This window comes from Pleurodeles waltl, chromosome 6, assembly GCF_031143425.1.
Source record: "Pleurodeles waltl isolate 20211129_DDA chromosome 6, aPleWal1.hap1.20221129, whole genome shotgun sequence".
In the NCBI taxonomy this organism is placed as follows: Eukaryota; Metazoa; Chordata; class Amphibia; order Caudata; family Salamandridae; genus Pleurodeles; species Pleurodeles waltl.
Genome location: NC_090445.1, coordinates 1,469,004,373 through 1,469,020,652, shown reverse-complemented (window position 1 = coordinate 1,469,020,652; position 16,280 = coordinate 1,469,004,373). Strand labels below are relative to the sequence as shown.

The 16,280-nt window shown below is 43.0% G+C and overlaps 1 protein-coding gene across 1 annotated transcript in view; it reads right to left on the bottom strand.

Annotated features, from left to right (window-relative positions):
• IPMK (inositol polyphosphate multikinase) overlaps positions 1-16,280 on the bottom strand; it is a 130,848-nt gene that overhangs the window by 21,932 nt on the left and 92,636 nt on the right. Inside the window, exons 4-5 of the mRNA XM_069240976.1 lie at positions 12,565-12,737; positions 454-535 (exon numbers count right to left, since the gene is read on the bottom strand). Coding sequence (XP_069097077.1) covers positions 454-535; positions 12,565-12,737 — 255 coding nt within the window. The remainder of the gene's footprint in view (positions 1-453; positions 536-12,564; positions 12,738-16,280) is intronic.

Genomic DNA, 16,280 nt, shown 5'->3' with positions numbered 1-16,280 from the left:
ATGAATTCTCAAAAAAGTGTAGGCAAAAAGTTGAGAGAAAAAAAAAAGTCAAAAAGTGACTAAGAGTAGCTCTCTACAGATCAGCACTATCTGGGATGGAAAGAAATGAAATTACATCAGAGCGCTGGGGTGGTGTCCATATAAGCACCACATACATCACTTCTGATGTTGACACGGAGGCGAACGATGACAGCTATCGGCACGCAGGGGTGCTGCTCAAAAACGTCCAGATCCAGTCGGAGACCTGGGAATATTCTAAGGTAACAAATCTTCAGCTAGAAGTCTCAATTAGATACCACATTTCATAGGATTATCAATAGCAGCATACACATATAGACATCTCAGAAATGCGATGATGCAAAAGTCTACTAGCTGAGAGTAATGTGTACAAAGCTGCAATTGTCATTCAAACAGGTTTAATAGACTTTTAGAATTAAATTTATTTCCTCTTACCATCCTTCACAGTTTCTTTTGTCAAGCTCCTTCCATAGTGCTGGTTATGCGTCTCATAACTGTCTGAATTGGCATGGTAAACCTGATAAAAGGGAGAAGAGAATTGCTATAAAGACTGTATTTTACCCTGTAACTTGACCTTGCCACCTCAATACTTACTTTGATAAAGTTACTTTGACTGGATGTTGGGGCAGTTCTTAAAATCAATGGTTACTTGGAGCTGGTAGTGTAATGGACTGCAACTTACTCTACGGTTGGAAATCTGTGTAACTTAATGGCTAGGCAAAAGGGGCCAGATGTATCAAAGACCTGGTTTGCATTTCTTAAATAGCGAACTTTAAGAAATCGCTATTTGAGAAATGCAAAATGGGATGTAAGAAAATCGCGAATTTTAGGAATCGCTATTAGGGATTCACTATCACTATTAGAGAATCGCTATTAGGGAATGGGATTCCATTCATCCCTATGGACCTGAAGGCCCATAGGTTCTAATGGTTTTGCATTTCTCAATCTGAAAATTCCTGTTAGGAATTCACAAACTTGGTAATGCAAATCCAAGGGCGCTGGGGACCTAAGGCCCCCTTTGATGCACTCTCCTCCATACCCCCCCAGACAAGAAACTAGGGCCATGTATGCGCCACATGCCACTTTTAAAAATGCATTTTTAATGTATTTTTAAAATTGCACATGGTTACCACCAATTCTGAATTTGTGGTAATCGCATTTCCTAAATGCCCAGTTTGCATTTAGGAAATGCATGATACATTCGCTTTGTAAATCGCAAAAACGAATTCCCTATTTACGATTTCCTATTTAGGTAATCGCAAAATTCGATTCCCTATTCAAAGTCACAATTTTAGGGAATCGCAATACCCTAAAATTGCACTGCATACATCGTGAAAGGCAATTTTGCATTCGCAAATGGTGGAATTTGCTGATTTGCAAATGCAAAATCATTTGATACATCTGGCCCAAGATCTTTTAGTCACATGCATATGTCAAGCAAGGGGTAGGAGAACAGGTGAGTGCCCACCAGCGGACTAGGGTAAAATGTTCAAAAGATCAGAGTACCATCAACAAAGATCCAGAGTAAAAGGATATAAGAAGAGACTTAGGTTCTTCCGCCCTCCATTTAACTGCTGGACGCACAGTCACCTACTTGGAAAGGTGGTATAAAAAGTTGAGTGGGAAAAGAAAAAGAAAAAAAAAAAAAATCGGAAAAGACCTAGGGTGGGAGGAAATAATGTGCCGAAACAGGCTCAGGAAATAATTTTGGAAAATACGTAATTTGTCCAGCACCATATCTATTTGCCAGCAGTTCATTGCAAGTATCCCTAAAAGGTCTTCCATGCAGAGGGACAGTTACACTGTAAAGGAAATGGTGGAAGCAAGGGCCAGAAGGTGAGTGTTACTCAGAACCATTCCAAGGACAATGATGAAAATCATAGACATTCAAACTACAAACAGGATGGTGTCCTCACACCATCACAATTAAGGGCTACTTAAAAGGTGAACATAACCCATTTATGATAGGGAAGAAAAGCCATTTGATTAGATATTACCAGTCTTCAGGAGGTTCACTTGCTTCCTCCTAAAAACCACACACTCAACAAACTCCTCTGAATCATCTAAAAATGTCTTTACCACAAAGCATATTCTTGTTCAGCTCAAATACAAATGCTATAGCTAAGACACCTGAGATGTCAGTAACTGGGCTTCCATATTTATTCCAAAGTCCGCTCATAAGCCCTGTCTTTACAGCTGCCATAGGCCATAAACAGAACCCTATACACAGGCACATTAGACTATTGCTCCAAACACTAAAGGAGAATGATTAATTTACACCTATGCTGCTTCTAGTTTCTCAAATTCACAACCATCTGGACTGCTTAACACCCATATTGAAGTCTGGAAAACGTTTCCCTATATTGTTAATGGCAAAGCTATCTATCATATTTAAAATACTCAAACTCTATTATGGCTGACCTGTACCCTCTGATTAATCTAAGACAAGTGGGGAACTGTTCCTATTATTTTCTTTATAAGTCACAGATATCCACAGGGATTCATCTTGCTATCAAAAATAGTCCAACTTTTATTAATATATTTATTTGTACCAAACATTAAGAAAACACAATAAAAACCAGCACTTCTAGCACTTTTGATTTTACTCCAAGGCAAAGCTAAATTAAGCCCTGCACTGTGCATATGCAAGACACACCTTCAACAATTTCGCCAATTTGTGAGCTCTCAGAATGAACATGGCTAGTGGCTGAAAGGCTCACAGAAGCAGATTGGTAATAGGCAAGGAGCTAGGACTGGGAATAGTGTATTCCTAATGAAAGTAACTGTGTCCCACTTCCTTATAATCCATCTTAAATTCCCAGGAGATGGGGAGGATACAAAGCATAAAGAGAGGTCAAGCATCAATGGCTAGCCAACATTTTTCAGAGGAGATCCTAGCCAAATGGTGCATCACTCCTAAAAAAATATGGCAAGAGTGTAACACCAAATCACAGAAGAGGGCCAAGGGAATTTTAAAGAACTCAATGAGTTAATTCCCCAATTAACCACATTAAAACACTACAAAACTCCTGGGTCTCTAGTATAAAAAAAATAAAAGAAAATAAAAAACAATTTTAAGAGAAAGAGAGAAAGAAGAACAAATAAATGCCTAGTTGTAAAAAGGATTAATCCCTTAACCCCTTCGCTGCCAGGCCTTTTCCCCCTCCTGTGCCAGGCCTTTTTTTGCCTATTTGGAATAGTTCTCGCTTAGGCCCTCATAACTTTTTGTCCACATAAGCTACCCACGCCAAATTTGCGTCCTTTTTTGCCAACATCCTAGAGGTACCCAGACATTGTGGGTTCCCCTGAAGGAGGCCAAGAAATTAGCCAAAATACAGTGAAAATTTAGTTTAAAAAAAAAAAAAAAAATTGGAAAAAAGGGCTGTAGAAGGCGGCTTGTGGTTTTTTCCCTGAAAATGGCATCAACAAAGGGTTTGCGGTGCAAAAAATCACCAGCTTCCCAGCTTTCAGGAACAAGCCGCCTTGAATCAGAAAACCCAATTTTTAAACCCAATTTTGGCATTTTACTTGGACATACCCCATTTTAATGATTTTTTTGTGCTTTCAGCCTCCTTCCAGTCAGTGACAGAAATGGCTGTGAAACCAATGCTGGATCCCAGAAACCTAAACATTTCTGAAAAGTAGACAAAATTCTGAATTCAGCAATGGGTAATTTGTGTAGATCCTACAAGGGTTTCCTGCAGAAAATAACTGAAATAAAAAAATATTGAAATGGAGGTGAAAAAAACAGCCATTTTTCTCTACGTTTTACTCTAACTTTTTCCTGCAATGTCAGATTTTTGAAAGCAATATACTGTTATGTCCGCTGGACTCTTCTGTTTGTGGGGATATATAGGGCTTGTAGGTTCATCAAGAACCCTAGGTACCCAGAGCCAATAAATGAGCTGCACCTTGCAGTGGGTTTTCATTCTATACCGGATATACAGCAATTAATTTGCTGAAATATAAAGAGTCAAAAATAGCTATCAAGAAAACCTTTGTATTTCCAAAATGGGCACAAGATAAGGTGTTGAGGAACAGTGGTTATTTGCACATCTCTGAATTAAGGGGTGCCCATACTAGCATGTGAATTACAGGGCATTTCACAAGTAGACGTCTTTTTTACACACTGTCTTATATTTGGAAGGAAACAATGTAGAGAAAGACAAGGGGCAGTAACACTTGTTTTGCTATTCTATGTTCCCTCAAGTCTCCCAATAAAAATGGTACCTCACTTGTGTGGGTAGGCCTAGTGCCCGCGACAGGAAATGCCCCAAAACACAACGTGGACACATCACATTTTTCCACAGGAAACAAAGGTGTTTTTTTGCATAGTGCCTAGCTGTGGATTTTGGCCTCTAGCTCAGCCGGCACCTAGGGAAACCTACCAAACCTGTGCATTTTTTAAAACTAGAGACCTAGGGGAATCCAAGATGGGGTGACTTGTGGTGTCTCACCAGGTTCTGTTACCAGAATCCTTTGCAAACCTCAAAATTTGGCTAAAAAAAAACAAACAAAAAAAACCTTTTCCTCACATTTCGGTGACAGAGTTCTGGAATCTGAAAGGAGCCACAAATTTCCTTCCACCCAGCGTTCCCCCAAGTCTTCCGATAAGAATGGTACCTCACTTGTGTGGGTAGGCCCAATGCCCGCGCAAGGAAATGCCCCAAAACACTATCTGGACACATCACAAATATCAAATACAAAACTACCCGTTTTTGCGGGGGGGGGGGCACCTGCGTTTTTGGTCCTGAGGTCAGCAGCCATACAGGGAAACCTACCAAACCCAGACATTTCTGAAAACTAGACACTCGAGGGAGTCCAGGGAGGTGTTACTTGCGTGGATACCCCAGTGTTTTCTTGCCCAGAATCCTCAGCAAAACTCAAATTTAGCTAAATAAATAAATAAATAAAAAAAATAACATTTTCCCCACATTTCTGTGTGGGATCACCGCACGGGACAAATTTCCTACCACCCAACGTTCCCTTCAGTCGCCCAGTAAAAGTTATACCTCACTTGTGTACAGTGCCTGTGACAGGGAAGAGCCAAAAACATGGCAAAATTGAGGGGGAACCAAAGCGGGTGCAAAAGGGCAGTTTGGTAAAAAAACATTTTTAGACTGGCAAGTGGGGCAGAATTTCTATCGGTATAGATGAGGAAATGCTGGGTGGTAGGAATTGTGTGGATTCCTGCAGATTCCAGTAGGTTCCATCACAAAAATGTAGGAAAAATGTGTGATTTCCAGCAAAGTTGGAGGTTTTCAGGGCATTGTGGGTAAGAAAATGGTGCAGGGTGCATGTGAAGCACACCACCCTGGACTCACCCAGATGTTTCGTTTTCAGATGCGTCTAGGTCTTGTGGATTTTTCTATATGGCAGCGTCCCAAAGTCCAAAAAGTGCAGCCCTCACCATTCCAAGTGGGACGATTTTGAGAGTCAGCCAAGCTCTCATGGCCCAAATGTAAAACCAAAACCCCAAATAATCAAATGTCCACTTGCTTGCCTTCGGATAAGATGTTTAAGTGTGCGGGGAGAGCTGAAAGACTGTTACCCCCTTCAGTTGTGGCGGGGGCATAACCATGCCCATACTGGTTCGTAGCCACCACCCAACTTTTTATTTTTTTTATTTTTTATTCCCTGGCATTTAGTAGACTTCCTGCCCCCGGGGTGTGGATCGGGGGTAATTGCCCCATCTGCCCACTGGTGGGCAGAACAACTTTGGCCCCATTTATTTGTGGTGGGGGTATGGGTATGGCCATACCCCCACCCTCTTATTTTGAAGAAAAAAAAAAATCTTCCCTGGTCTCTGGTGGGCTTTCTGCCCCCCCTTGGGGGCAGATGGGCCTTCCAAAAATAAGCCAAACTGCCCCCAGGGGGTAGATATAACAACAGTAATGTGCCCCCATGGGGAGCGACCCTTGCCAAAGGGGCTGCCTCCCCCAAACAAAACAGGCACACCAATCCCTGGTGCCTAAGTGGTTTCTGTCCCCCGGGGGCAGATCAGCCTAAAACAAATTTGACCCCCCCCTCCCCAGGAGAGCGACCCTTGCCTAAGGGGTTGCTCCCCTCAAGTGAAACTGACCAAAAAAAACAATCCCTGGTGTCTAGTGGTTTCTGCCCCCCTTGGGGGCAGATTAGTCTAATAGAAATAGGCCGATCTGCCTCCCAAGGGGGTCAGAAACGGCCTAGAATTAATTTTGCCCCCAGGGGAGCGACCCTTGCCTAAGGGGTCGCTCCCCACATATAACAAAAAAAAAATAATAAAAAATAATACCTGGTGTCTAGGAGGTTTCTGCCCCCCCCTGGCCTTATTATATAAGGCCGATCTGCCCCCGGGGGGGGGGGGGCAGAAACAGCCGTAAAATTATTTGCCCCCCTGGGAAGCAGCCCTTGCCCAAGGGGCCACTCCCCTTATGTGTACATATAAAAAAAAATATATCCCTTGTGTCTAGTGGTTTCTGCCCCCCCCCCCTCCCGGGCAGATTGGCCTAATAAAAATAGGCTGATCTGCCCCGAAGGGGGGCAGAAATGGCCCAAAGATAATTTTGCCCCTAGGGGAGCAACCCTTGCCTAAGGAGTCACTCCCCACAAATAAATAAAAAAAAAAAATATATATAATAATCCTGATGCCTAGAGGTGTCGGCCACCCCCGGGGGCAGATCAGCCTAATTACAATAGGCTGATCTGCCCCCAAGGGGGGCAGAAATGGCCTAAAACAAATTAAATTATAAAATTAAATTTAAAAAAAAAAAAAAAAAAACAATTCCCTGGTGTCTAGTGGCATTTCTGCTGCCCGATCGCGAGAAATGCTCAGAGAAGCCCAAAAGGAGAGTAAAGGCCTTTCCTCTCCTTTTAGGCTTCTCTGCCCCCTCCACATGATCAGAGGAGAAATGCTTTGCATTTCTCCTCCGATCGGGTGCTGGAAGCTGAGCTTCCAGCACTGGAGGGAAGGCCTCTGATAAAGTCAGCGTGCGAAAGCGCGCTGACATCAGACGCAACAGGGGGGTCACAGGGGGGGGGGGGGGGGGAAGGGGGGGGGGTTGGAAGGGGAAGCGATTCCCCTTCCATCCCTGCCTAGGGGAGGGGTGTGCCTGGCTATCGAGGGAGTGCTAGTGCTTCCCCCGGGGGCCCATAGAGGGACGAGTTGATCTCGTCCAAGGGACCGGGGAACCTTAGTAAGGAGGGGCTTTTGCCAAGACACAGTCACTGACTCTCAAAGAGTTGTACAAACAGGTATTCTACCTCTCCATCCTAGACCATCCCAGCTACTCTAGTCTGACTGTAAGGGTCTTCCCATGTTAAGTTAAATGTATTTGTACAGCACAATTAATGAAGAGCTTTTTGGCACCACAAGAGTAACATAACAGTTAATAAGAGAAAGACAAAAGAGAAGTGGACTAGCCAAGTATTAATGGGTTTCCTGAACCTAACAATAGAAGTGTCAGAGTGAACACAAGTGAAGACAGAATTGCAGTTTGGCTGCTGCAGAAGAGAAGGTTGGGTCTCCAAAGGTGCCTGTCTGGAACTACTGGCAGGCCTTGATTAGATGAACATAATTGGGTTGATAAGAGTTAGAAACTAGGGGAAAGAAATTGAGGGGTGTAATGATGCACAATTTTATGAATAACAAGGAATGTTTTAGAGGGTATTCTTAAGTGGATTGAGAGTCAGTGCAAGTATATCAGCCTCTGGATGATCCTGGTACATCTTGAGATGGCTGTGAAAAGCTGTGAAACCATAAATCGTTTTTATTTTTATCATCCAAACAGGAATAAAACTGAGGCTGTGCAGCAGAAAGTCTTTCACATTTTAAGCCCTTTATTGCTATTGTTTGAGCAGTGCCACTGTGTCATCAGGAAAACACTACAACTGATTAAAGTTGCATAAATGTATAGGATAAAGAGGCAAATGCATGTGGGCCAGGCCGGTGTGTTTAAAATCAATGCTTATAAAATCAGGCACATGTTCTATACAAAACCACTGCACTTTTATCAAAGAATCAGAAACATGCTGGGGCACTCCTTCTCAGATCCTTGGTCTTATTCCTTGAGCTCTGTTCAGTGCTAAAAGTACGGTCTGACACTTATCCAAAGTAGATACAATGCAGACTGTATGTCAATTTCTGTAATTAATGTTTTTCAAAGATAATGTCTACAATGACTAAGTCTGTTAAGTACTTAACAGACAAGTTACTTACCTTTGTTAATGATCTTTCTGGTGGATGCCCTATTTAAATGCAGAGTCCTTACCTTGTGAATGTTCTCCCACGCATCAGTCTGGACCAGAAAACTTTAAAACAGTACTCTTGCACACTGGTAGGTGGCATTATGGGGCTCCAAGCCAACGTCGTTCTGCTCCTGAAGCAACGAGCTTAACAGCATGGAGGACTGTTAAGGAATCTGTAGTTAGAAAGACTATCCACCTGAAAGATTGTTACCAAATGTAAGTTTAACTTGTTCATCTGATGGATACTTCTAATTGCAGATTCCTCACATTGTGAATAGATACCTTAGCAGTACCTTCACGTGGTATGTCTGGGAACTTGTTCAGACCAAAAGGTCTAGCAGGACCAAGCAGGAAAAATATCCCTCTCTAGAAATGTGACTGTACAGGCAGATCTTAATGCAGTGAACTATCCATCCGGAGAAGATCCATTTTTGCACTGTGTTGCCTTTCCTTGCCCCAGAGACCCCACAAAAAACTGATCGCCCAATGTTCTTTGGTGCAATCAATATAATCGCCGTCTTACAGTCCAAACAAAATCTTTCATTCCTTAGAGGGATGAGGTGGGTCAAAGGAAGTCTGAAGCATGATATTCTGCCTGACATAGGAAACAGTGACTACTTTCAACTTGGGTCCTCAACACCAATTTATCTGGAAAAAAGTTTTTTTCAGGGGGGTGGACAGAAAGTGCCTGCAGCTCGCTCACACCCCTAACTGATGTTTTTGTGATGACAACAACAGTCTTCAATGTAAGAAGCCTTAATGCAGAACTGTGCAGCGGCTCAGAAAAGAGAGAACTAAAGTCAAGTCTTATTCTGGCATCGCAAAGGGTGTTGGAGGAAACAAGCACTGCTACCTTTAAAGAAAAAATAAAAAGGGTGATTTTGCAAGCCCAAAACAAAAAGCTGACAGAGCTGATAAATAGCCTTTAACAGTGCCCAAAGAAAGTATTTGCTGCGCAGGACTAAAACATACTATACAACTTCAGACAACTTGACTTGTAGTAGGTCAGTCTGTCAGGTGCAGCACCAAGACACAAATTTGCCCCACCTACTGGTGTCCACTAATTTCGTAGAGGGATGTTCCGGTGTACCTGCCAGGATGACAATCTCGGGAGGAAGGTTGAACGAGGTCAAATGCTGCTGCTCTATCTTCAAACATGGATATGTAAACTGTGTAGGCCTCAGTGCATTACCCTGCCCTGAAGCTGTGACAGATCATCCTCTCGAGGCAACAGCTTGATCGGAGAACAGATGCTCATGCCCAGGTTTCCTGGGTACCACATTCTCCTGGCCCAATCCGGTGCTACTTGACTTGGGCCTGGTCTTTCCTGACCTGCTTAAGAACTTAGGCAGTAGATGCAGCAGCGGAAAGGTGTACAAGGAGCCCTGAGCTCCACTTTATAAAGAATGCATCACCGAGGGCGAGCCACCTTAGAAACTCTTAAGTGAAAAACTGCTGACATTGTGCGTTCTCGGCAGTGGCAAAAAGACGAGTAAGGGTTCTTCCTATTACTGTACCACCTCTTGGTGTAACAGTCATTCATGACCCGCTAAGCATCTGCGCCTGAGTTTATGCACCCTTGCATTACAAGATTTTTCCAGGTGGTTCACCTCAGAGAAACACCCTGGCGGTCCAACGTGCTTCCAGAGGCATTCAGATGTCAGTGTGGGATGCTCCCACATGCCACTGGCGATGAGGCAGATTTTTGTTTTTTTTGAGGAGGGATTAAGGGATGGTGCTCTTAGCCAATTGATCAATCTATTTTTTTTTTTTTCTTTTTTTTAAAGATGACTGCACGTGGGACTCGCGCAAAACCAACCATCCAGATACCTATAAAATTTGATAATTTTTTAAAAACTAGTGAACATCGTTGTGCAGTGAACCTTATGGACATTGCATGGGGAAATTGCAATTTGGGACCATCCTTTTTCCTCGAACCTTAATTGATGGTCACCAAAAAAAACTTTCCAGGAAGGAACTGAGGTGGTTGAAATTGTTTTGGAAGGTTTCGTGAAGATTTGGGAAAGTGTGCCAGTTATTAGTAAAACAAAAAAATCTATTCCTATTGCGGTATCCACTTCCGGCCCGAATAGCTGATGTTGATTAAACGGCATATTCAATACCGCCTGTTGTTTCTCTGGTTTAAACCCAGAACTTCGCAGCCATGCATGCCTTCTAATTGTTACTGCTGTATTGACAGTCTGTGCTGCTGTATCAGCAGAGTCCAGGGCAGACCGGATTTGGTTGTTTGATATGGCCTGTCCTTCTTCGACCACTTGTTGGGCACGTTTTTGGTGTTTTTTGGGCAAGTGCCGGATTATGTCTTGCATCTCATCCCAATGCGGGCGATAAACACAGGTTACAGACCCGATGCTGGTCTGTATAAGGATACTTGGCGTGACACTTGAGACAGAAACAGAAGGGTGTCCGGTCCATTAGTCTTCGACAACGGGTGTGGTCGGGCCGACCAGGCCTCGGTGAAGTGTGGAAGCCCCGAAGGGCCGCCGAAGCGGTTTTGTTGTCGGTGCCGATGTGATGAAACTAAACCGGTCCCTAACGTAAACAATACCAACGAATTTCGATGATTTTCTAAGTTTTCTGATTCGAATTACGGAGCGAAGAGGAACACGTCCTAACCCGATGGCGGAAAGAAAACAATCTAAGATGGAGTCGACGCCCATGCGCAATGGAGCCGAAAAGGAGGAGTCACTCGGTCCTGTGACTCGAAAAGACTTCTTTGAAGAAAAACAACTTGTAACAGTCCGAGCCCAACACTAGATGGCAGGAACAGTGCACAGCATGTGTATCTGCAGCTACACATATATATGTGTATATATTTTAAAAAAAAAAAAAAAAAGGTTACAGGGACGTTATAGTTAGGCTCACATTTTAAATGTGCAAAACCATAGAAATTCACCAGTTACAGTTAGAGTTACCTCAACTAACTAAAACTCATGCCCCCGCCATGCACAGTTTTATTACCAAAAATGTTACTGCAAATATTACATTGATTTTATCAATGATGTCATCAGCAGTACATGGCAAGTACGCAAGTTATAGTTACCTTAGGGCACGACGTATAGTTAGTTGAGGTAACTAATTATAACTCGTGAATTTCTAGGGTTTTGTGCGTTTAAAATGTGATATAATGTCCCTTTAACCTTTATTTTTTCAGTGAATTTCTATGTTTAAAAAAAATTTTTTTTTTAACATATACTAATTTTCATTACTATAGATTAATCCAGCGACTGCCGTGCGCGGACTACGCTTTAGCCAGTTCCTGAGACCAATGGCTATCTGGTACTGCGGGGGAAGCCTTCAGGCTCCCCCCACAGTGCCACTGCTTCAGAAAGAATGGAGCTGCTTTAACAGCAGCTCTGTGCTTGCTGAACCATTTAAACTCTGTCGGGACAGAGATGAAAGCTCCACTGTTGGACAGTGGGACCTACTTTATAGCTTTCGCTGTCAAACAGGGGAGTGTTTGCTGTGTCTTGGCAACAGCTTCAAACTGCAACCAAGACACAGCAAACAGCTATGTTCCGGGGGTGGGTACTCCGGGACATAGCAGATGTGCCCTGGGGGTGGCGGTCCCCAGGGACATCAGAGGGTCCTTGGAGGGGTTGCACCACCACCACCACCACCAACGTATGTATAGCCCCGGGAGGTGGTGGTCCCAGAAGGTAATGGGGGTCCAAAACGGACACCCTTTATGTTAAAAGTATGTGTCCCAGGGAGGTGCTGATCCCCGGGGCATGAGGGACGTGTGGCCCTTGCTCATAATTCACTGTAGACCCAGAAAGATAGTGGTCCCTGGGCTGTGGGGGAAGGCCATCGGGCCTCCCACACATATAAAAAGCATTTTTGCCTCGGGTTGGCTGTCCCCAGGCCGCGGTGAGGCTGTGCAGTCTCCCCTCTAATATTTTATTATTTGCCCCAGGAAGGTGGCAGTCCCCAGTGTTGTGGGTGGAGCCCAGGAAGATTCCCTCCCTATTAAAAAGTAAACAGTGCTCCCACGGCCTGCCACACTCGGAGGCTTTTTTTTTTTTTTTTCCAATTGCTTTTTTTTTGTTTTTTTTTACCATGGATTCGCACCTACTGCGAGCAACTGGAACAATGTCAGTACACCACCTACCGGCATGTAGGAGTACAACTTTTAAGTTTCTAGATACAGTTTGACACTATGGGGAATATTAAGGTGAGAAATCTGCGTTTAGAAGTATCCATCAGAAATAAGTTTATCAAATATTATTAATAGGGATTGTTAATTACTCTAACAGATCACAAAACATGGACAGCATGAATAAAAGTGCATCACCTTACCCGCATGCCAAGCACCAGGAAGCCGATTTCCTCCATAAGTGGGTACTTGCTGACCTGTTGCTGAATCTTCTCATTGGAAGCATATGGATCATAGCTTTTCCGCCCTATTTTTACATCCATTATACAAGGCTTATTAAATTTACGAGTCACGTCTTCCAGTTTTAAGTATAGATCTAGATGAAAGAAACACTTTTATTAGATCAATAGACTGTGTGGTGAGGCCATTAGGTACATACTCACACTTATTTTTGCCTATTTTAGCTCAGGTCTGAGGCATGTGACCTTCCACTGAGTCACTTAGCATTTTATTTATTTTATTAATTTAGCGAGGCCTCACCTTTAGTGGTGATGTTTTAATATTCTTATCTATTGTCCTTCTGTGCAGAACTTTGTTATTCATTGCTTTACACAACATTTAATTCTGTGCTGGCATCAAAGCTACATATGATCGGTCCCCAGGTATTACCGGTTCACAGAGCGCAATGTCCTCCTTACACAGAAAGGGACGTGCTGTCAGGGCAGTTCCTAGAATAACACAATGTTTATTATAAAACACCAGGCTGCCTTAGTATCTTTTACATTCTAGTCAGATTGTCGTTTTATGCTGCTGTTGCCTTTGCAGTTTCAGCAGAAACCTGGCACGCCCTCTTCTGTTGCGAAGGAGAATTTCCAGCAAACTACCCAAACTCTTTACCTTCAACACAGGTACAGGGTTCGTGCTAAACTCCTAGGACGAGATTGGCAGATTAGGGCCATCACTGCTACTTGCTCTCATGTAGGAATCTTAGTAGTGTGCAGGAATATTGGTAATGCTATTGTGACAAATATGGTAGGACTGTTTCTATGTTTCACTTTCTTGGTCATTGTTGCAATAGTGTCTGGTTTTATCACCCTTGTAATTACACTTCATGCCCTTTTATGTAGAATACATTTGCTTCAATTAAATCCTATTGAACCAATATATGCTTCTGCTTGTCATTACATGTAGGGGACTTATGTAACTGAGAGAATGGGCCACAACTTCCCCAAGAAGTCTAAGAGTGTCATGTCACAGGCTGCCACAAATCAAATCACTTTTACCTATGGTATCTGTGAGGTGCGGCTACCTGGCCGCAAAGGTCAGGCCAACAGCTGCCACACAGTTTGGGACCGGACACAGTCCCCCCCATACCCAATGGTGCTGCCACCCAAAACTGAGCAGTCTTGTTATTTTGACAAGAGTCTCACGATATGGCGCCAAAAACGTTGGTTAGGCATTGATTTTACAGATCTCCCAAGTATCTCTGTCTCATCATGTGTATAGACGACCTAATTACTGTATAAGGAAAAGTCAATGGTTTTATGGACATCCTCCTCATCTAAGTACATAGTACCTACTTTCATTTGCAGGTTGTTCAAGTTTGAACCTTTTAAAAGGGGTCTCCCTACTTGGTGTTTGTCGCTGAACAAGGTATTACGTTATAAAATTATTATGATGGCAGCCAGCAATAGGGTCGCAATGGTAGATAATATGAGACTCCCCCCTCACAAAGCACCTATTGCAAAATCGCCTTAGAGAGGAGGGAGGAGAAGTAACCTTCATGGTTGAGGCACACGTAGCTTGCAAAGCTGAATTTTACTCATGGTTCACCTTTCTAGCAGTAGATGGGAACACGCATACCTTTCATCATTACACTTCAGCAAATGCACCTGCACAATACAGACCATATGCATATTTACAAATACCATTTTCTTATCAAGAACACCAAAATTGCCTTGCCGTGATGGCACCCTACCACACGTCCAACAGAATGTGAGACTAGGTCCACTAAGTAATGACTGACCAACATGGCCAGAGTTGTAAACGTATACACCACATCCACAGGTAGATACAATGGTGGTAGCAGAAATATGCCGCCTGTACACTAATTTAGTAATTTATTTTGTAATGCAAAAACAAAAACACCACCCAAGTAGGTGCTGCTTTATCGCAACCGCATGGATTTGCAGGGATCAACCCCACAACAGTACCCACAATAATGGGTAAAGTACCCTCTGAATGCAATGAAATTCTGTTTTGAGTACCACAGTAAATTAGCACTTTGGAAGCAGTGTTCTCCCTTATGGGACCTCAAGATAAACTGAATTCTCTCAATGTGCTGGCTATTTGGGATGGTTTCCTCAGTGGACAACTGCGCCACGTGGGGTGCAGTGTTTCTTGCACTCTACACTACTGCACACAATACAATGACACATGCAAATCTTCTGGAAGTGTCAAACAAATTCAGGATAAATATGGGGCTGCCCCGGCCCTAGATCTGGGGTTGCACTTAATATTATCAATGATACTGTGGCAAAATTGCCCATTAAGTAATCTTAAAGGGGAAGCAGTAGCATTGGTAGTGTGCCAGTGGCTCCAGGATGTTCCTGTACAGTGTCAGGAGCGTGAGCAGCTGGAGATGATCGCTGAGACCTCTAGTAGTGTAGGTTGGGATAGTCTAGGGGCCAGACCTAGTAAACCCCAACTACAAAGTAAATCCTATAAGTATTCTACCAAGCAATCGGCTGAAGGTTACAAAAAACGCTGGGACAAAAAAATAAAAATAAAGACAATATAAAACAGAGGAGAATCTCTGCGACTGGAGACCTCTGAGAAACAATACATTTTGAGAAATAGAGACAGCTTATAAACTCCTGATAGATATCAATATATTAATAAACGCCAATCTCGTTCCTTTCAGGACTCACCAGATAAACACAATGAGAGCGGTGGGTACCCTGAACAATAAATCAAGTACATGAAACAAAGGACAAAGGAAAGATTCACCAAGCTCAACTGAAACTTCCACTAAAAAGGAAGAGAAATCTCTCCAACAGAAAGCATGGTTTAAAAAGAAAATGATAGCAGCTATTTCAGCCCGAGATACCACACATGTTGAGAGCTTTAATGAAGAAGAGGAAGTGGGCACTGACTCTGCTATACAGAGCTGCAGAGGTCACAAGAGTTTGCCGGAATCTTGAAGAGCTTCTGGATGCAACAGCAACTAATAACTATTTAGAAGTCGAAACTGCAGACACAGGTGTATCCTCCCATCCCCCACCAGAGTTTACAAATTGAAATTGCAACTCGAAGATGACCTTGAGCACACAATTAAAGTAGTATTCTAGGAAAAGTTGACATTGTGCTATGGTATACTATAGGTAGAAAATGATTGGCTACCAGAATTTGCCTGCAGTCTTCCGTTCGGTGTAGACGTTATTATGCCTTCTTTCTCCCCTCTCGTTCCTAAGAATTAGGAGAAGACTACACAGTAGATTGGGCTCTGGCACAAGTCCCGGCGCTGTATCGCAACCATGTCGGTTGAGATAAGGATTCCCCCTACCACATTATACCAGAAAGATTTACTCCATTACCACCACCACAATATCCAATTAAGCTTGAAACTAAAGTACCTGTGAGAGAAATACTCACACAACATGAGAACTAGGGTGTGATAGAACCCTATGTATTTCCTACGAACAACTCTTTGTTCCCTGTAGCAAAGCTGAACCATTCATACAGAATAGTCTTAGATTACAGACATGCAAACAGCCACAGATGCACATTTGCCATACAAAATGCACACAGAGCAGCACTTATTAATTATTTAGTGCACAAAAAGTACAAAACGAACCTGGATATTTCCAATGGGTTCTTCTGCCAAAATATAGCACCAGAAAATGGACTTAAGTGCCTT